This window comes from Equus przewalskii, chromosome 29, assembly GCF_037783145.1.
Source record: "Equus przewalskii isolate Varuska chromosome 29, EquPr2, whole genome shotgun sequence".
Classification (NCBI taxonomy): domain Eukaryota; kingdom Metazoa; phylum Chordata; class Mammalia; order Perissodactyla; family Equidae; genus Equus; species Equus przewalskii.
Window position 1 is genome coordinate 14,957,892 of NC_091859.1, and position 20,429 is coordinate 14,978,320.

The 20,429-nt window shown below is 36.2% G+C and overlaps 2 protein-coding genes and 1 non-coding gene across 28 annotated transcripts in view; 2 read left to right on the forward strand and 1 right to left on the reverse strand.

The window, feature by feature from the left end:
• Positions 1–19,189, reverse strand: part of CEP290 (centrosomal protein 290) — an 87,219-nt gene extending 68,030 nt beyond the window's left edge. For 7 of the 24 annotated variants that reach the window (XR_011534703.1, XM_070600061.1, XM_070600059.1 and 4 more), the window contains exons 1-14: positions 19,043–19,175; positions 18,711–18,775; positions 18,291–18,417; positions 18,065–18,142; positions 16,913–16,982; positions 16,562–16,608; positions 14,009–14,152; positions 9,776–9,829; positions 9,150–9,170; positions 8,871–9,023; positions 8,295–8,477; positions 7,535–7,624; positions 4,822–4,944; positions 3,533–3,656 (exon numbers count right to left, since the gene is read on the reverse strand). Coding sequence is in view for 23 of the 24 variants with exons in the window: in XM_070600061.1 (XP_070456162.1) it covers positions 3,533–3,656; positions 4,822–4,944; positions 7,535–7,624; positions 8,295–8,477; positions 8,871–9,023; positions 9,150–9,170; positions 9,776–9,829; positions 14,009–14,152; positions 16,562–16,608; positions 16,913–16,982; positions 18,065–18,142; positions 18,291–18,392 (1,189 nt within the window). In the remaining variant the exon portion in view is untranslated. Of the gene's footprint in view, positions 1–3,532; positions 3,657–4,821; positions 4,945–7,534; positions 7,625–8,294; positions 8,478–8,870; positions 9,024–9,149; positions 9,171–9,775; positions 9,830–14,008; positions 14,153–16,561; positions 16,609–16,912; positions 16,983–18,064; positions 18,143–18,290; positions 18,418–18,710; positions 18,978–19,042 lie in introns of those variants that run through there. The other 17 variants (XM_008527131.2, XM_070600060.1, XM_070600048.1 and 14 more) reach the window with 11 other exon arrangements.
• On the forward strand, positions 5,342–5,466 carry LOC139080402 (U6atac minor spliceosomal RNA). Its single transcript, XR_011534887.1, has one exon. It is a non-coding gene; the product is annotated as a U6atac minor spliceosomal RNA (small nuclear RNA).
• Positions 19,157–20,429, forward strand: part of TMTC3 (transmembrane O-mannosyltransferase targeting cadherins 3) — a 55,380-nt gene continuing 54,107 nt past the window's right edge. For all 3 annotated transcript variants that reach the window (XM_070600069.1, XM_070600071.1, XM_008527128.2), the window contains exon 1: positions 19,157–19,582. The gene's annotated coding sequence lies outside the window, so the exon portion shown is untranslated. The remainder of the gene's footprint in view (positions 19,583–20,429) is intronic.

Consider the following 20,429-nt stretch of genomic DNA (forward strand, 5'->3'; position numbering starts at 1 on the left):
TTCTGTTCCTAATATTCAACCTCCCTTTTGTCCGCTATAATAGAACTATGGATTTTTAGCTGGACACATGGCCATTTGAAATAAAGAATAAATTTCCACTTACACTCCAGCAGCTAGGTGTAGTCATGTGACTAATGGGATATAAACAGAAAGGCCATGTGTGTATTTCAGAAAGTGTTTTTAAAGGAGAGGAATGAATCGTTCTTTTCTCTTTGCTCCTTCCTGCCAGCTGGAAAATGGATTTTACGGCTGGAACTCAGTCTTGGAACATGCAATGGAAACCACATGTTGAGACAGGGAGAGCAACAAGATCAGGGTGCCTGATATCTGACATTTGTGCAGCTATCACACCAACTGAACTAGTCACCTCACCTTTGTTTATATCATGGAAAAATACCTTTCTATCCTGTTTAAACCATTGTTACATTTGATTTTTGTGTCACTGGCAGCTAAACTTAATCCTAACTGACAACTAAAAAATCTCTACTTATATTATCATACCAAACTGTTGCTAATACCAAAATATAGTACTCCTATCATTCTGAAATTTATTGACAGAAATCATTCTTACACTCATCCATAATAAACATCTACTGATTTATAAAGTATATACTTAGATACAGGCATTGCACTAGTGTGAGAGATCACATATGTTTATAAGAAATGAACCCTGCTCTCTTGAGTGAACAGTCTCGATGGAGAATGTGACAAAGGCTGACTTGTCCCCAATACCTATTGTCTCTTTCTCCCACATGGCCCTCCAGAGTATATGAACCTGCCTACCCTTCAGTATGTGCTCTTTGCCTCTTGCCCTCTCTTCTTTTATCTTGCTGTTTGGGATGTGGATGTGAGGGTAAAGCTCCATTCTGGATGAGGCAGATGAAGACAATACCCTAATTCTAGACCAGTACGTAAGTGGGAAATAAACTTCTATCTTGATTTTGCCACCATTTTTCAGATGTTTCTGATAGCTAAACCTAATCCTAACCAATGATAGAAGAACACCACTAGTTGTCATATTTACAAGCCAAATTCAAGAGACAGATAATACTCCAGACACACACCTTCTGTGGGCTTTAGGGGTCATATGACTACAGTCTGACTCAAGTGTCATTAGATAAGACCTCTTCCTTATTTGATAGCCGAGATCAACTACCACTTTTTCTCCTGGTGGCAGAAATATACAAAATCCATAATATCAGTCATCCTTTTAAAGCAGTTTAAACTACTGTCAAGGTATAATTCTCATACATACATAATACACACACATACAGAAATATGTGTATCAAGTGGACCTTGATGCTGCTCAACAATGACACTACATTTCCCTAGTCTGTTCATTCTTCCAGACAGCCATTTCACACCTTCTCCTGTCTCTTCTCTCCTCAAACTTCTCCTACATCTTCCCCTATCCTCACTTTCAGCTGAGGACCTTCCCTGAAAACAGAAGCACTGAGAAAACAAGCAATCAGTGGAGAAGTTCTACAAGCTCTCCCCATCAGGACGCCTACCCAGCCACCTGCACCTGTATCTATATACTCCACCTTCCTTCCTGTTATTGTGGACGAACTCCCTGTGCTCCTAGAGCCAACTACTCCACTGGACCACCAGACCCCATCCCACTGCCTTCTCAAGGCTATCACTCCAGAAGTCCTCCTCTCCCTTCCCTACTTCATCAATTGTTTCTTCTTTAATAGATTTTTCCTATTAACCTAGAAGCATGATTATTTCTTCCATTTTAAAGAGAAAAACACTTTCTTCACCTCTCTTTCTCCTCAAGCTCCTACTGTTTTTCTCCTTCCCTTCATAAAAACAGCCCTCAAAAAAGTCTCTGTATTTGTTCTATTTCATCTCTACCCTTTTTCTCTTCAACCAAAAATCACCACTGCTAAATCCAGTGGTCAATTTTCAGTGCTCATCTTGACTTAGCAGCAGCAATGAATACAGCTCTCAAAACAGTTGCTTATTATCTTCCACGACAACATTCCTCAAGGGGTTTTCAGGACTCTACACGCCCCTGGTTGTCCTCCCATCTCTCCGACTTTCCTTTTCAGTCTCCCTTGGATGTTCCTTTCCATGTCCTCAGTCTCTAGAGTAAAAGGATCCCAGAGTTCACCTTTAGATTTTTCTTCTTACCCAACATTTTCTCCCTTGAGGATCTCAGACAGCCTCATGACATTAACTACCATTTTTATGCATATGGTTCCCAAATTTATATCTTTAGCCTAGATTGTTCTCCCAAACCTCAGACTTTTATATACAAGTGCCTTCTTAACACTTTTACTCAGATGTCTAATAAGCATCTCAAACCTAACATGTCCTGTTTAACGAAGTACCTGATCATCTCTATACCTCATCTTTCCAGTCTTTCCCAGTGTTCAGACCGAAAGTCTTGATAACTCTTACTCTCATATCCTACAGTCTTATAACAGGTCTTGCTGCTTCTGTCCTTTCCACTCCTGCAGTCTATTGCAGACATAGTCTAAGTCAAATTGTATCACTCCTGTCTTCAGAAACTTTGTTTGGTGCCCCTTCTCACTTAAAATAAAAACCAAAGTCCTTATAATGAACTCTAAGGCCCTTATGAAATGGCCTTGGTTACCTCTCTGATCTCATCACCTACTACGGCCCCCTTGCTCACTCTGCTCCAGCCAGACTTGCTGCTCCTCAGACTTGCTGGGTACACTCCTGCTTCAGCACCTCTGCATTTACTCCCACTGCTTAGGGACATCTGCATGGCTCACTCCCTCACCTCCTTAAAGTATCTCCTCACTGAGGCTTTTGCTCACTATCTAAATTACAACTACACCTCCACCACCACCACCATTTCACTTACATTTCACACACACACACACACACACACACAGACTCACTCGCTATTTCCCCTTTGTGTCTTATTTTTTATCTTCACCAATAATAATAAATGTGTCATGAACTTATTTATGACTAGTTTGCATTAACTGGTAATAACTGGTACAACTACAGCATGTAGTGCTGTGGAAAGAGAAAATCACTAATGTTGTAAAGGCTTATATTCGGAGGATTTGATGTGTCAGGTAGTATGACGCAGGGTAGGGAGATTATGATGAGACAGTAAGGTGGGTAAGGTTAATTCAAATGCTGAAAAGTCAAATTATTTCTGAAAACTATCTGGCATATTGCTATACTGATCAAAATTCTATTCTCCTCCATTTTTTGTTACTTATAAAAAGAGAATTAAATAAATATAAATATAATCAATTTTATTACCATTTTTCATTTCTTTTATAAAGTCAATCTGGTAACGGAGGTTAACATAATTTTCATTAGAGAAAAATTACAGACAGTAGCTCCATCATTTACAAATTTAAATACTAGTACCATATGTTAAGTAGTTAATAATATCCTGCACAATTTTTTGAAAATATGATAAAATTCAAATAGAGAAAAATCAATAACATCTATCAAGACATGATTTTCTTTTAATAAAAATAAAATACTTTAAATATTTAACAGTATATAAAATAACAATACACATAAAATATTGAATTACCTTTGTTTCTTTGGAGCTCATTTTTTAAATCTTCAATAATAAAAGTATTTTTTTCCATTTCTTTTGTATACTGTTCTACTTGCTCAGTGAGCATCTTAATTTGATTATCTCGTTCTTGCACACCCTAAAAAAGATTTATAAGTATCACATATTATCTTTTTATAAATATTAATATACATTTTAAAAGTAAGGAAAAAAGTTTCTTTCAATAAGACTACTGAATATACTTTTTTGTAGTTCAAAACCATGCCTTTTACTATTTTGTATACCTCAACTGCACTACACAATGTTAGGTATACTGCAGTCACTCTAATATAATGGCTAATGACACTCCGGCAAAAAGGAATTCCAGAACTCTAATATTTGTGGCTTCTCATGACTCTTTTTTTATGTTACTTTTCTTCATCATTCATCCAATTCCATCTTTTCAGCATTTTGTATGTTTGTGTTTCGCCCTGTGTTTTCTCTCTTACTCAATACTTCATTCAAAAATGCCATCCCTCAGTCTGGTGCCGTGGCCGAGTGGTTAAGTTCATAGGCTCTACTTCAGCGGCCCAGGATTTTGCCAGTTCAGATCCTGGGCATGGACATGGCACCGCTCATCAGGCCATGCTGAGGCAGCATCCCACATAGCACAACCAGAAGGACCTACAACTAGGATATACAACTATATACTGGCAGGCTTTGGGAAGAAGAAGAAGGAAAAGAAAAAAACAAGACTGGCAACAGATGTTAGCTCAGGTGCCAGTCGTCAAAAAAAAATATCGGCCCATGCAATTGTTCTCACTTTCCAAATACATCCCAAATTTCCTTCTTTGCTTTTGGAGTATGAATACAGAACACAGACGGTAAAAATGTAATTTCTTTCTATATGAATATATTTGTGCTAAAAATGAAGTCTTTATGTAGTAAAAATTATAACCATACATTTTGCTTTTTTTCAAATTGTATAGGAGATATCAGCACTAAAATACAATATAATAAACTTTAATATTGGAGTATATATTAAGATATTTTAAAATTTCTAAAGATTTTTAATAGTTATTAAATAATTCCCAAGAAAAACAATGAATGTGTTATCTGCATCAAGACAGAAAAATACACAAAATAATCCCATTCTTAATTCTAAACTTAATTCTAATTTTTTCTCGGGACTAGATGGTGTAAGAAACTTCAAAAGACTTTATATATACCCAATAGTGCAAGCCACTAGATAAGTAAGGCACAGTTTAGAGTTTCATTGCCAACTTTAATAACACTGGTTGATATACCAAATTTTGAGATTTTACCTGTTGTAGAGCCATAACATTACTTTTATCAGCATCAAGCTGGGCATTTTTCAGTTTCTCCCTCAGGTTATGTAACATTTGCTGATATTCAATAATTTCATCATCTTTAGAAGACAAAATTAACTAGAAATAAAATAGGATCTGTTACATAAGAGGAAAATTAATACATCATTCCTCATTTATGGTAAATACTCTAATATATACCATCGATTTCAGAGAAATACAGGAAATAAAATTCTTTGAAGTGAGAAAGGATCAGCAACTATTGGAATAATCATTGTTCCTTTTGTGTGTACAATCTCAAGTTCAAATAGGGTAAGATTCGAAAATACTCAGTAATTTTTGCCTTTTTAGGAATTCAATCTTCAAACATTCTCAAGCTTTCAAAACCCACTGCTAAAACAAAAAGCCATAAATACTTCCATGAACTACAAAACGTTTGTACAACTAATCTTTATGAAGAAAACATTAAAATGTCACTGAGAAGCATAAAATACCTTGAATGAATGACAGGTATCTAATAGTGCATGAAAAGAGCGAAGGTTAGCACTCCCTTGACAAGTATGGAAGAGGCGCTTGGGCCTGACGATAAGCATATGGTTAAGGCATTGCCACCGATTTTGTGGCATCTAATCATCGTTTTTTAATACTGTATTGCACAGTTGAAAATAGCTAGGAGAGTGGGTCTTGAAAGTTCTCAGCACAAGAAAAAAATAATTGCAACTATGCATGGTGCTGGATGTTAACTGGCTTACTGTGGTGATCATTTTGAATATACAAAAATATTGAATCATTACTTCGTACACTTGAAACCAATACAATATTATGCCAATTATACCTCAATAAAAAAAATAAAAGGTATCTTGTGTTCTTCACTAGAAGGACCAAATATCAAAATCAATCTATAAATTAACTTATAAATTTTATACATACCAATAAAATAAGATATTTTTAAGAACTGTTTCTAAAATTTGTATTAAAAAAAGCATGTTTATAAGAAAAAGTATAAAAACATAAATAATGAGAACAGCTTTTTCAAATATGTAAACATAATAATTAAAACAAGTGTACATGGTTAGAAGATAGATCAATCAATATAAAAGAAGAGTCCACAAATAAATTCAAATTCCACAGGAGTTTTGCATGTAATAAAAATGGAACTATATTTCAATAGGGGAAAGATAAGATATTCAACAAATGATGTTCGGACAACAGACTCGCTCTGTTGCATCCATATCTCACTCTTAATACCAAAATGAATAAAATATGCTTTAAAGACTTAAACGTAAAAGATGAAACTAGAAAGTTGAAGATATTAGAAGAAAATACAAGAAAATTTTATATTCAGCATCCTTTCTAATTATGATTTAAGGCCTAAAGCCATTAAAAAAAATAAATTTATGCAATATAAAAAGAAACATTTCATAGCAAAAAATACCATAAAGCCAAAGACAAGTGACAAACTGGAGGAATATATTTGTAATATATATCACAATTACACTTGTAGAATTTATTCTACAGATATACATTTTCAAAATAATAAATATACAAAGATATTCATTAAAACATTGTTTCCAACAGCAAAAATCAGAAACCTCCTAAATGTCACACAATAGGGAATCAAATACATAACATACTTACAAAGAAAAATTAGAGTCATTAAAAAAACAGAGCAATACTGTATGTACTGATGCAAATTCTTAAAAGATATTAAGTAAAAACAAAGTGAAGTGAAGAAGAATACCTACGTTGCCATCTCTCATCCCTAAAATTAAATATGGTCAAAACAACTCCTTTTTTCTAGGGGTTGGTAAACTATGTACGGCTCACAGGTCAAACCTGGCCTGCTGCCTGTTCCTGTACACTTTTATTGGAAACAGCCTTGCTGACTCCTTTACGCACTGTCTGTGGCTGCTTTCACGCTACAGCAGCAGTTAAGTAGTTACACCAGAGACCAGATGGTCCAAAAGATTTGCTTCCTGGCCTTTTACAGAAAGTTTACTGACCTCTGATTGATTCTACAGGTTATCTGAGCTTCCCAGATGATAACCAACTCCACATAGCCAACAAGATTTCTATGAACACTGTTAGAAACATTAACTATAGAAGTGATAGCTTTTAAAATGAGAATTATTTATTCAGAATCATTTGAGACTGTTTCAAAATACACAATCATTACAATCATAGCTTCTGATATGGTAATGCTGGAGGACTCGATTGGGGTTGCAGAGTGGTGAGGAGGAAGAGACTTTTGGAAAGACTTCTCAGGTGATTCGGAAAGACCCCTTTCCTTACTCTCATTGCCACTGAATGCCAATAGCTTGATTAACCTGACATGGAAGGAGGGCTGCAAGAACTGAAATTAAACCTGGAACTATACAACTAATGTATACAAGGTAACCACGATTTATGGGAAGAAATTTAAATTTTATCTAGAATTACTTATTTTAGATGACAAACATTTTGGACTTAGATTTCTATTGAAGAGATTAAAATTTAACTCACTGGTGTACAAGAGCTCATTCCACCACAAACAAGCTAGAAGACTACACAGAACAGTTCTTAGAGCTTTCCTAGCTAAGATGTTCAATATACTTCAAAAATGCCTAATAAGAATGTCATTAAATAATATAAGGCCTTTAAAGAAAACTAAGACTGAAAAATTGAAATCTAAAATACAAATAAAAAACATGATATCAATTTAAAAAAGTACCTTCCATTCTTCTACTTTTGCATTGACAGCTACCATGACTGGATCATCTTCCTCGCTTTTCGCTTTCAGAAGATCTGTAAGCTCCTGAACCTAAAAGGCAACAATTATTTAAAGAATTGTTGCAAATTAGTGCAATATAAACACATTTATTATGTGTGAATATTTACACATGTATGATACATACACCCTGTGCATACACATAAACATATATACATATACATTACAAATGCTTACTCATTATTGGAGCAGTTCTGTAGTCAGAGGTGACATTAATGGTTTCTGCATCTTTACAGTTGTATAATTATTTTTCATTACTAGAGAATTTTTAAGCATTATTCTATTTTTTTTAAAGACGTTTAATCCCATGTAAATAGTGAACAACGTATTGGTTTCTATGACATTTACAGTGTAGTTATTTTAAGGTGTAAAATTGAACTTTATGGTCCACAGGACTTCCAAGAGTCTTTAGTAGAAAAATCCCATAATTATTAGCTTTGCAGGACTGCTATCTACACATTCATTCAGGTCATCACCTATATAACCTACCTGGCAAGAATTACGAGGTATGTGTAAGGGAATCAGAGAAACACACATAGACAAATACATCCGCATGGCAACATATTACAATATAAGACAACACAGTACAGCATAAGACAAAAATTTATACCCTAGAAAGTTAAAGTACCTTCTACTTTCAAATAAAGAGTAATGATGCAATATGATGTCTACACAAATAAGTCAGTCTAATAGGAATTCTTACTTGAAGCCGATAATGATCATTTTCTTTTTTTAACTGGTCCATTATATTATCTGTCTGATGTATAACAGCTTTCATCCTATTATATTCATCAGTCATCTTCTCCATTTCCTGCACAGACTCTTCTAAATTTTTTCTCATTTCTTGATTCTGAACTTCAATTTTCTCATTAGCTTCTGTTAAAGTCTAAGAAAGTTAAAGTCACTATGGTTAAAAACCAATTTAAGAAACTGAAATGTAAACTAAATTAAAATTAAATGGAGACCTAAGTGTCTACTGGAGAAAACAGAATGCCTTACAGGTCTTACAATTATTGTTGACCAATCAAAACTAATTAAATATCAAGAAAACTGTACCTAAGAATCTTAGTTCTTCTTAAAAATACCCAGGATGAGCATATAAAAAGAATGAATTTGCAAGAAGATTTATAACTTCAAACATACATTTCATATTTTACAAGTACATAGTTGCAGATTTACACTAAAGCATTTAAATTATAGGGCTAAATACTAGATTTATATTATAAGAAATTAAAGTTTTATAAGAATCATTGCTTTGAACTGACTTCTATCCATTTACCTGAATTTCATCCAGATATTGGACAAGTTCAGAATTTTTTTTAGACAACTGTGATCGGTAGTCACTGTCTTCTCCTCTTCTTGATAAAAGTGTTTCTTTTTGTGAATCTATTTGTTTCTGATAGTCAATAATATCCTGACGAAGCTGTTCATTCTGAAGGTAGACCAAACACAATATTCTACTAAGAAACTATCCAGAGAGGCAAAATTTCATCCTCTAAATAATGATCTCAAAACATATCTTTAAATTTCCAAAGTTCCACCACCCTTAAAGCCTCACCTTTTTCTTTAGACGTTTGTTCTCCAGAAAAGGACAGGAAAAGGTAATTAGAAATGAGAAAGGTAATAAACAATTAAAAACAATAACTAGAAATTAAAGAAAACAAAAAAGAGAAATTTTAGGAGAATGAGATATTATTTTGAACAACCAAAGAAAGCAAGAATGTTAATCATCAACCAAAACAAAGAACATTTTGATTATGTTAAAAAGATAAAGAACTCTTACCAGGATAAACAATGTACTAATATTATTTGGCTCAGAAGAACCAAATAATCAGAACTTAGAAGATTTCATGAGAAACATAAATTTTAAAAGAATGCTAGAAAAAATAAGAGAAATAAGGCAGAAATCCAGTTACATATTCAATCGGCAAAGTACCAAAGAATAGCTCATAAAACAGAAAGCAAGATTTGCCCACAAAGACCAAGAGATGAATGTAGTACTTAATGGTCTCACCTTTTGATTTATTTTCTATTTTCCTGAGACAAAGTCACATCATAAAATCAGCTAGTTTGAACACATCAGTTATTTATAAGATTCCACTTCTGCTTACAGTACAAATTTATGAAAACTTTTTTAACAAGTTTCTTGTTATACCACCACAACTACTAAAATTTTTTACCGACCTCTCTTCTTAATTTGCTGTTTTCATTTTCTGCTTCCTCATTTCGAAGAGCCAACTAAAATAACAAAAAATAAATAAGATAAAATTCAGCAGTAATTCAATATAATGCCAGGTTTACAGCTTAAATCAATTTAAATTTTAAATTCTCTCCAATAAAGTAAAGAATGTTTAACTACTAAGGACTGCATGTCGACCCAAGACACGAATTAATAAGCCAAAAATTTTGAAAACTAACTAAAGATGAGAAAAGACAAAACAAGCTGAGTTTAAAAGATTATAAAAACAAAAACCAAAAAATTCTAACCAAGGATACAGAAAACAAAAACACTACCCTCTACCCCTCACCCAAAATCTAATAATGAGTAGTTTTCTGTCCAAGATCTTTATCATTTTGCAGTTCTTGTATGTCAGGGCTAGAACGCTCATTGGGCTCAGAGAGCATTAAATTACTTAGAAATATAAGGTAGTACAATACAATGGTTAAAAAGAAGCAATCTGAAATCAGACTGGCCTAGGTTAAGATCCCTTGCCCAGCAATTTCTAGCAAGTGTGAACAAGTCATTTAACACCTCTTAAATTCAGTTTCCTCATCTCATATGTTGATGTAAGAATTAAGCATGATGTATAAAGTCCTTCACACAATGCTCAGGGCGTGGAATAGCAAATAATTATGAAGTGTTCTTTTCTCCACACATAAATGTTTTCATTTGTTACTCTTTTCTTTGGTTTCCCCAAACAGGCAAATATTATAACCATTATCATGGATTTTTTCACCTACTGTCCAAACCCCATGCCTCTTAGGATCTTTCACTTTTCTCCTTTTCCCCCTTATTCAAGGAGAAGATGGAATCCCAATGGTGTGAACTATAATAAATAACCAAATGCAGTATGTGATCCTTGATAGAACCCTGGATACTGGGTGAGGAGACTACGAAGGACAGTATTGGACCAATAGAGGAAATCTGATTAGGGACGAGATATTACATAACAGCATTGAATTAATATTATATTTCTTGAGTATGCTAATTATATAGCAATTATGTTGGAGAATACTTCTCTTTCCAGAGGAATCATGCTGAAATATTTAAGTATGAAGTATGGTATCTGCGATACACATTTATGACGTATAATGATATCTAAACTTTACTCCCAAACAGCTCAGCAAAAAGAGAGAGAAAGAGACAGAGAGAGAGTAATATGTCTGTGTACAAAGATACCGACAGAAAGATAAAGTAAATGTGACACAATGTTAATAACTGGTGAACCTATATGAAGAGTACATAGGTGTTTATTCTATTTCTTACGATCTTTATGACGATATAAAGGTTTTCAAAACAAAAAGTTTAAAGAAAGTTCATAATAAAATGCAATGTGCTATACAAATCTTAGAAGTTAACATATTATTATTATTTTCTGGCAGTTAAGAAACAGTCCCATTGTGTTTTGAATTGGAACATTTTAACAAAAAGAGAGATGTTAAGAACTTAACACTAAAGCATTTAACACTATTAATGCTCTTCTCCTTTGGTTTTTGAAACATTGCACTCTTGATATTTGTCCTTTCTTGGGCTGTTCCTTGAAGCATCTCCTCTTATTTCGTTAGACATTTCTGTATCTCAGAGACTCACCTTTCAATCACTTCTGTGACTTCAGTATCTATACTGATGACCCACAAATCCTTATCATCTACCCAGTGTCTCTTGTGAATTCCATGTCCACAGATATCCTTTTTGACTACGCCCACAGGGACCTCAAACTCAACATGTACAAAACTGAAATAATCACAACCTTCTAAACTCCTCTTGCATCCCTTCGAAGTGAATGGCACTATCCACCTATCCAGTGGCACAACCCAGAAAATTAGGTAGACTCACTGTTCCTCCCTCTTCACCGATAACCAATCATTCATCATGTCCAATTACATCTACATCTCCCAAAGGTGTCTATGTCCCTAATCCCCCTCAGTCACTACTTTAGTCCATCATCACACCTGCCTGAATTAGCACAAGTGTCTCCTTACTAGTCTTGGCCCCCTTCAGTCTACTCTCTACAAAGCAGAGTAAACTTTAAAAGTATAGAGCTGATCAGGATATCCCTGTGTTCAAAATTCATTGGCTCCTTTCAGAAAAACGACCAAATTCCTCAGGAACTGGCCTTTGCTTATCTCCCCAGAGGATCATGGATGTGAAAACTGGGAAGGCAGGACAGCACAGTGGTTAAGAGCACACACTCTTGAGTAAGTCTGGATTCAAATCCTGGCTTCACCACTTATTAATTGTGTTATCATGGGCAATTACTTACCCTTTCTGTGTCTCAGTTTCTTCATGTGTAGCATGCGGGAAATATCACCTATCTCATATGATAAGTATCAAATGAGGAATAATGAATTAATGCATACAAAGTATCTGGCACATAGTAAGGACTCTACAGTAGCTATTTGTACCTATATTCTAGCCAAAATCAATTACTGTAGTTCCCTGAATACACCACACTATCTCTTACCTCTAGGTCTTAGCAAACGCTGTATCTTCTACCCAGAACGCCCTTTCCTTAACCACCACATACATCGCATTCCCTTTGCCAGGTTGACTCCTACTTCAGGTCTCAATTTACAGATCACTTCCTGAACCTCAAGACTGATTTAAGTAGCCCTTCTCAGAGTATCCCAGAGTATTCTTAGATCCTTAAGTATCATCTTATCCCTGTTACATTTATTATTGACAGTGAATATCGATGAGAAGCAGAATATCATTGCCCATTATATCCCTAACAAAGTCTCTAGCATGCTATAAACACTCAGTAAGACTGAATGACTGGTTAAGGACAAAGAAGAAATTGCCAAAGCAACTCATACCCGCATTCCATCTCAAAGAACCTAGCAGTTACAATGGTACACAGGCCATATATTCAAGTTTTCTGTGTGTGCCTATGAATAAAGACAGCAGTCTAAGATATGAATGGACAAGAAGTTCTGATTAGCTAAGGGTGTGTGGTATGAATGATGAGAGCTGACTAATATATAAGCTAGACAGAAAAACAATAGTCCAGAAAACTACATGGACAGATACCCTCTCTAGCAATTCTATTACTGTATATCATAGGTTGGATCCTTTATGATTAAGAAATCCATAGGTCTGTAATGTTTTACTGAGTTACCTAAACAGATAATCCTCTAAGAGCTTATTCCCAACCTTTAGGTGGCATCAATCCATACTTTTTCCACTGTAAAAATCGTATAGAGAGCTCAATTTTACCTGACTCTTCCGAATTATATAGTAAAATAGACATATCAAGAATGGGGATGCTTTTCCTTACAAATAAATTTATGACAGATTCTCTTTAAATAGCAATATTACCTCATAATCATTGTTGTTTACTTAAAATTTATAACCTTCCATTTCCAAGAGAACAATGTACAAAATAAGATTTTCAGGATATAACAGAACATTGACAATCTAAAGGGCACAAAGGTAGAAAAAACTTCTGGGCATCAGGGACGGGACAGTTACCATACTCAGGGACCAAATTTGTACTAACTTTACTACAGCTGAGGCAAAATATGAAATGCTACTTTCTGACAGGAAATACAAATTTATCTGCCAAAAATATTTTCCTTAAAGTGAACATTGCATGAATTATTTTACAAATAACAAGGAATAACATGAGTAATAACAAATAATGCTTGTATAAAAGATGAAATGTCATGATTTAAAATATGCATTGATTTGAAAAATGCTGACATTAACGCAACTTTTTTAAGAATGTATATATTATATAAAGTGAGGAATATCTGAAAACAAGAAATTTGATTGATCATCAGTGAAAGATTAATTTTCAAGTCTACTACTAATATAAATAAATAAAATACCTTTTTCTCCAAAATAAACTATGGCAAATAAGAAAATCACTTATTTCTGATTGCCTATTAATTTCTTCATACCAATGCTCCACACCAAATCATCAACCTTCTGTAAATAATTCTAACATCCTGAGAAAAATGTACCTCCAACAATAGAGTTAATCTCCAAGTCACAGTCACTAGAAGCACCTGATCCATTATATTTTAAAGATGTGATGACAACACTAACTGTGATATAAAACCTTATAGATAAGTATATATCAATTCTCAAATATAACATACAAAATTGATATTGTTACCAATACTTATAAAAAGCATAATCAGGTGTTATTTTTAGATAAACAGTTAAGATTCACTGAAAAAAATGTGCCTTACTTGTTCATTAACTTTCTTCTCTTTTTCCAACTCCTTTTCCATGTCCTCCAATTCTCTATCTTTTTGTTCCAATTGCTTTTCAAGTTGGCGAATTTCATCACGTAAAAACCGAGTGTCACGTCCACCTGCAGACTGTTGTGCCATCTAAAGTAATAAAAGTACAAATTAATCCCATCATATTTGGAGATTCAAATGAATCAAACAACAAACAAATAACTATCTTGACTTTACATTTGTATCATAATCCGTACCGGATGTTTAAAGTCATGTTAGCTGAAGAACCTCTTTTCTTAAATTTAGCTTATTTAAGGTTTCGTTCACAGGCTGAGAATCCTGTAAGCTTTTCATGAGCCACCCAGAGCTACGAAGACTTGACCAATCACTCAAGCTCTGCTACAGTCACTGAGCCACAGGCACCAGACTAAACTGAGGAAGCAAAGAACACAGGCAATGAACTATCTAGGCTTCCCCTGAGCATCAGAGCTCTGAACCCAGCCTACAAACCACCACAGCCTCCACCCCAGTCACTGACGCTAGAGCTCTTAACGCGCCCTTGCCCTCAGACGACAGACTATTTAGACCAGTGCTATCCAACAGGACTGTCTAAGATAATGGAAATGTTCTCTGCACTGTCCAGTACAGTAGCCACTATCTACATGTGGTTATTGAACTCTTGAAATGTGGCTAGTGCAACTGAAGAACTGAATTTTTAATTTTAATTATAATGATTTAAATGTAAATAGCCTCAAGTGGTCAGTGCTACTGTATTGGACAGTCCAGTCTTAGATTATCTTTAAAATCTCGCAGCAGACTACATCCATTTCACTTCATATTCCCGCTATTTTGGTCATGGTACAAAACATCAAATCCCTTGGTGATCTAACCACATTAATCTCTTCACCATATAGCTCTGTTACTCCTCTACCTTAACTAAATTTTTCTCACACTTTCCTTCCTTCAAAAGGCTTTCCATTGTGCTCTCAAAAATCTTCTTCCAAGAAAAATTAATATTTCACATGCTCAGCCTTTTTATTGAATCATCCATTCCATCTCCTTGCCTTAGTTGCAGTTTGGCTCCTTTACTAATTCCTTTGAAACTCTTTCAAATGGGAGATGTTCCTTCTTTCACATCCCATATACCTCAGGGTCAAGAGAAGGTGTTGATATACCCCAATCTGCAACTTTCAGGCTATCATTCCTCCACCATCTTGAAAACACTCCAACTACTTTGAATCTCACATAATATCCAGCTATCCCTGCCTACTCACAGTAGCAACGAACTACCAACTTTCCAGTCACTCCCTCACAAAATTCATTGAGAATTTTTGGCAACACGGCTCATAGGCTTCCATCAAAAGCCCCCTAAGCAATTTCCACATCTATGTAACTTTCATTCTGGTCTCACTTTTTCTTTTTACTTGCTTCTTGAATTTGTTATAGCCTCCCACTCCATGCCCACACGAGAACCTTGTCCAAGCAGAAACATTCTCTCAATTATTCCTAGGATACCTGCCCTTTGCCTCACAGGACCCCTTAATCCCTTGACTCCTCTTCTCCCTAACCTCTCTCTACCACTCCAATCTTGACTTCCTTGCTTACTCAGCTAAGATTTCAAAATCATCACTTCAATCACTTTCTTATCAATATCTCCAACTGCCCTATCCTTCTATTCTATAGCAGCTACCTGGCTAAACACTAACACAGAATTGATCTGACTTCCTAATTCACTTAATAAGTATTTATTGAGAGTGGTTGGCATTTTCGTAGGAGCTGGATATACAGTAGGGAATAAAAAAATAAATCATCAAAGTTCACAGAGTTAACATAAAAGTTAACAGTAAAAGAATCAGGATTTGAACTCAAATTGTCTGATGTCAGATCCTTGTAATCTCCAGCTCATTCCCCACTATATTTCAAGCTTTATCTGACTTCCTTAAAATTTGACCACATCTCCCACTCTTATTTTTAGCAGATGACCTTCTCTCCACCCTCTCAACTTCTAGGCACTAAACCTACACACATAAAGCTTCTGTATACATCCATCCTTCCTCCCTTCCTATTACAAAGGAAGAAGATCCCTCCTCTTTTTAAAGGTTAATCCATTTATATCACATTCCTTCCCACATTCTCAGGAATCTCAATGTATTCAGTTCCTTAACAATACATTCATATTTTCACTCTTGGCTTTCTCAAAAGCTACTTCTTCTACCACACCCTTCCGTCACTATTCCTCAAATTCCCATGTGCCTCACTCCACCTCTAGTGGGTTACTACTAATCCTTCTGCATATCTCTCTAGACTGTAAGCTCCATGAGGCCATTGAATGTTTTTATTTTGTTCAAAACTGGATGCTTAATCTTTAGCAGAATTTAAGGTACATAACAGGCATGTAAAACATATACTGAACAAATAATTACGAACACAATATCATTCTTGTGATTTTTCCCATTACAACAACAAAAATTATATTCCCATAATAAAAGAAAATTTGAAAATAATAATTCAAAACAATAAAATTAACAATTATACCCTAGGGAATACAAAAGGACATACCTCCAGTTCATTTTCCAGTTTCATTACTTTAGTTTTTAATTGATTTTCTATTTAAAAAAAAGATAAATGTTTCAATTGGTCAAATTTACCTCAAAATAAACTTCTAAATAAATTTCAATAAAATAATAAAATAAATTCTTTTCAAAGATTCCATCATGATTGTAAAAATAAGGTAACATAAGAGAAAATAACCGTCTTATACCTGATCCATGAAATAGAAATTCTAGAATATATTTCAAAATAAATTGACTATACAAATTTTATAGAATATATTAAAGCTAATTCTCTACTGCTTAGTGAATAAATGGAATCCACTATTTACCACCATAATAAACTTTCTAAGGCACTTACCAAATTTTGCTTGTTCTTCTCCAGCTTTTTCAACTTCTTCCAAAGCTAGCTCTACTTCTTGAGCCTTCATCTAAACATTAAAAAAAAAAAAAGCGATTTCAATATGCCTTTACACTAGAATGTAAGCACTGAAAACAAGGATTTTATTTGCTATCCCAATACTTAGTGCTTAAAATCCCCGGCACATAGAGATATTCAGTAAATATCTGTTGAAATGAATAGATGATTTTCTTACTTAAGGATATAATTTTTAGATTCCTAACAGTTTGAAACATCTTTGAGTCTTCTTTTTCCCTCAAGTCTTATATCCAGTATTGCAACTTTTCCCTTTGTAATGTTTTCCACTATGTCTATTTTTCTATTCTAATTGTCATTATTCTAGTCCATAATTTTATGTCTAACCTCCTTCATAATGTTTTGTCTAAAGAGCTTCAATTTCCTTCAATTTGTCCTATTTAGCCTAGTTTACCTTCCCTAGTTTAGTTTGCCTTACCTAGTTTAGCCTTCCCAAAGCATAGTTTTCTATCTATCAACTGTGGCTCAAAAACCTTTCATGGCTCCTCATTGCTCACAGCATAAAATACACCTTTAAGGCCTTTGACAGCCTATTCCAAATTATTCCCAACATCTGTTTCCTCTTGAACCTGCTATAAACTTTGTGCACTTGTCTCCTCAAATGTAAAGAATATGCACATTGTCTATTCCCAATTTGTATTTACAGTACCCTCCAGCTCTATAATCTTCTTAACATTTTACCAGTGCTTTCCACTGACCTAAAACTACTCATCAGCCTTTGACCTTTATGAACAAGTCTTCTCACACCTAACTCTCCTCCCCGCCTAGCCAATCCCTACAGTAATCGTCTGCATTTTTCACTTCTACCTCAGGAGTATATTAACAGAATTAACATAGGACCTCCCTATGTTATTTTTAAACCTACTCATCTGTTTCCCTCACATTCTTTTAGGAACTTTCTAGCAGAAACTAGCAATGTTCTGAATACTAAAATTCTAAATCCACACTTGAAAATATCTCATTTTTTAGTGGTAACTTAGATATCACAAAGTACTTTCACAGAGATTAACTGATTTAAGAACAGATTCTTAAATCTTCTCTAACAGTCAAAGCTTTTAAAACCTACTGCATACAAACCTTCATTAGTGACTGAGTAATTCTGAAAAGGTGTATCATATTTTCTTGACTTTCACTTTTTAGCTCATTTACTTCCACCTAAGTAAACAGAAAAACAACTATTATATATTTTATAACCCTTAAGCAATAAGAACTCTTCCAATTGTACCATTCAGTGATTAAAGGGACAACTTAGATTAATCATAGTTGTATGTATATATTTATGCATTATTTATCAATTAAGCACCTTGGATAAGGAAATCAATAAATTATCTGCCAATTCTTCTTGACGAGGCAGGTCATCTGGATCGACTTTTATTATTTCTTTCCAGTTTATATTAGGTGGCATCTTGAATTCTTTCACCGTGCTTTACCTTCGATAACAAAACAGGTGGGTATTAGCATTTTCAAGGTAAACAGCATTACTGTTTTCACAGTAATTTAGTTCTACAGATTACATTATTATAACTCCCTATGGTGTTAGCAAAGAGCTATGGTTCCTTAACTGTATAACAGATAAGCGGGTAAAATAGCCTTGATCAAAATTATACCAGTTGGCACAAACCATCAGATATTGTATCGGCTTAACAAACTATGACGGCTTCCTTGCTAAAACTAATCTAGCTCGGCACTAAGATTCTGAGTCCCCTCCTTCATGCCCCCTTACCACCAAGGCGCGCGAACATCTAATGGTGCGAAGTGCGGAGGTGCTCGGATGGCCGAAATTGACCCCTGATCGGAGAAGCAGAAACTGGGGGTAAAAAAGTGAGGAAATAAACGACAAATTGAGCGCAGTTGGGCCGGGGAAATCAGGGCTGAAGCGAGAAGGCAGATGGATTGCTGACCAAAGGCTAAGGGGCGGAAAGCTGGGCTCTTGCAGATGGGCCCTGACGCTTACAGAACCTGCGTGGGAAGAGAGCCGCAGCTCCTGCTCACTAGGATCCGCCCACCTAGACCAACCCTGGCAACCAGAGGCGGCCCTTTATCTACCGCACCCACCAAGCCGGGCCCCGCCGCCACGCCTGACCGCTCCCCAGCGCGGTTCCAATCCGACACTGGATCCCGCCAACTGGTCCGGAGCAAGTAAAGCGGTAGCGGCTGCTAGGCGACCCTATTCCCCACCCTGTCAGGGCCAGAACAAAGCCCCGGATGCGAGGGGAGCCTACATTTCACGACTATGGGTAATGCTTTACGTTAGATTCCCCAGCTGGGTCCCCGGACTCTGCGAGAAGGACAAGGAGAAGGCTCGGCGATGAGGACTCCAGATCCCAGAGTGCAGTTCTGCTTGGAAGCTTGTGCCTCCTGGGAACTGAAGTCTCTGAGAAGTGGAGGTAGGCCGTTCCCGGCGTGCAATGCGAGAGGCTGCCGCTGTACCGGGGCAGCGGGGGAACGACCCGGCGGCGGAGGCGCGGTGGCCGAGGCGCGTCTGCGCTGGATCCCTGCACGAGGTCGAGCATGACTGTGCCTTCGGTGGCGTCGTTCGCTGGGCTGCTCTTTCTGAGGTTTTCCTAAGCCATCCCCTGGTGGAACCGCTCCCAGGTGAGGTTGAGCTGTCGGTCAGCGGCGGGGGAGGAGAAGAGGGGAGCGTCCTGGTTTAGAGACGCTCCCACCATTGGGGCGGAAGGGCCGGGGCCGAGTGTGCAGAGGTGGGAAAACCGGGCTTTCTCCCAAGGTGTTTGCAAGCGACACCCCAGGTGGTGTTCTCTGTGAGAAGAAGACAAAAAAGTTTTACCCTTCTTTGGGATCAGAATGTGTCTCTGTACAGTGGAATGGGGGCTGCGCGGCCGAGATCATGGCTTGGGGACGAGTGAAGAATTGAGAAGAGGCCACCGCATCCTCCGACCCCGCCCGCCTGCCCTGTAGCACCATCAGTTTCGCGGGTGGAAGGGCTTGAAGGTTGAGTTGAGGAGCTAGTATATAGAGAGTGAAGGCTCTAGAGAGGAGAGGTTAGAACTTGCCCGGGCCACTGCTGGGGGTGGAGAGAGAAGGGGCTGGTGAGTACTGAAGAAGTACTCATTAGTCTTGTGGCTGTCGCTTTCTTGGTTCGCGAGGGTGCCCTTCTATGAAATCGCCTTCTCAGGTGTTTACAGCCCTTATTTGTGCAAGTTTTGCTCATCCCACTGCTCTCAGCCATTCTGGAGTCTGATAGACCACTAGGTAACTCAAGAAGCTCTAGACTTGAAATCTAAATGACATTTTCGACTGTTTGGACCACTGCCTCCCATCTTTATCCTTTTTTTTAAGGCAATTTTTTAATAATATAATTGATGATAAGTTTTCCTTTTGGAAATAAATAATAGATTTCTTTCCAAACCACGTGTTTGAATAACAGCTCAGTAGAAGATTGTATAAATACTGATTTTGTGAGATACACTTAAAGGCATTC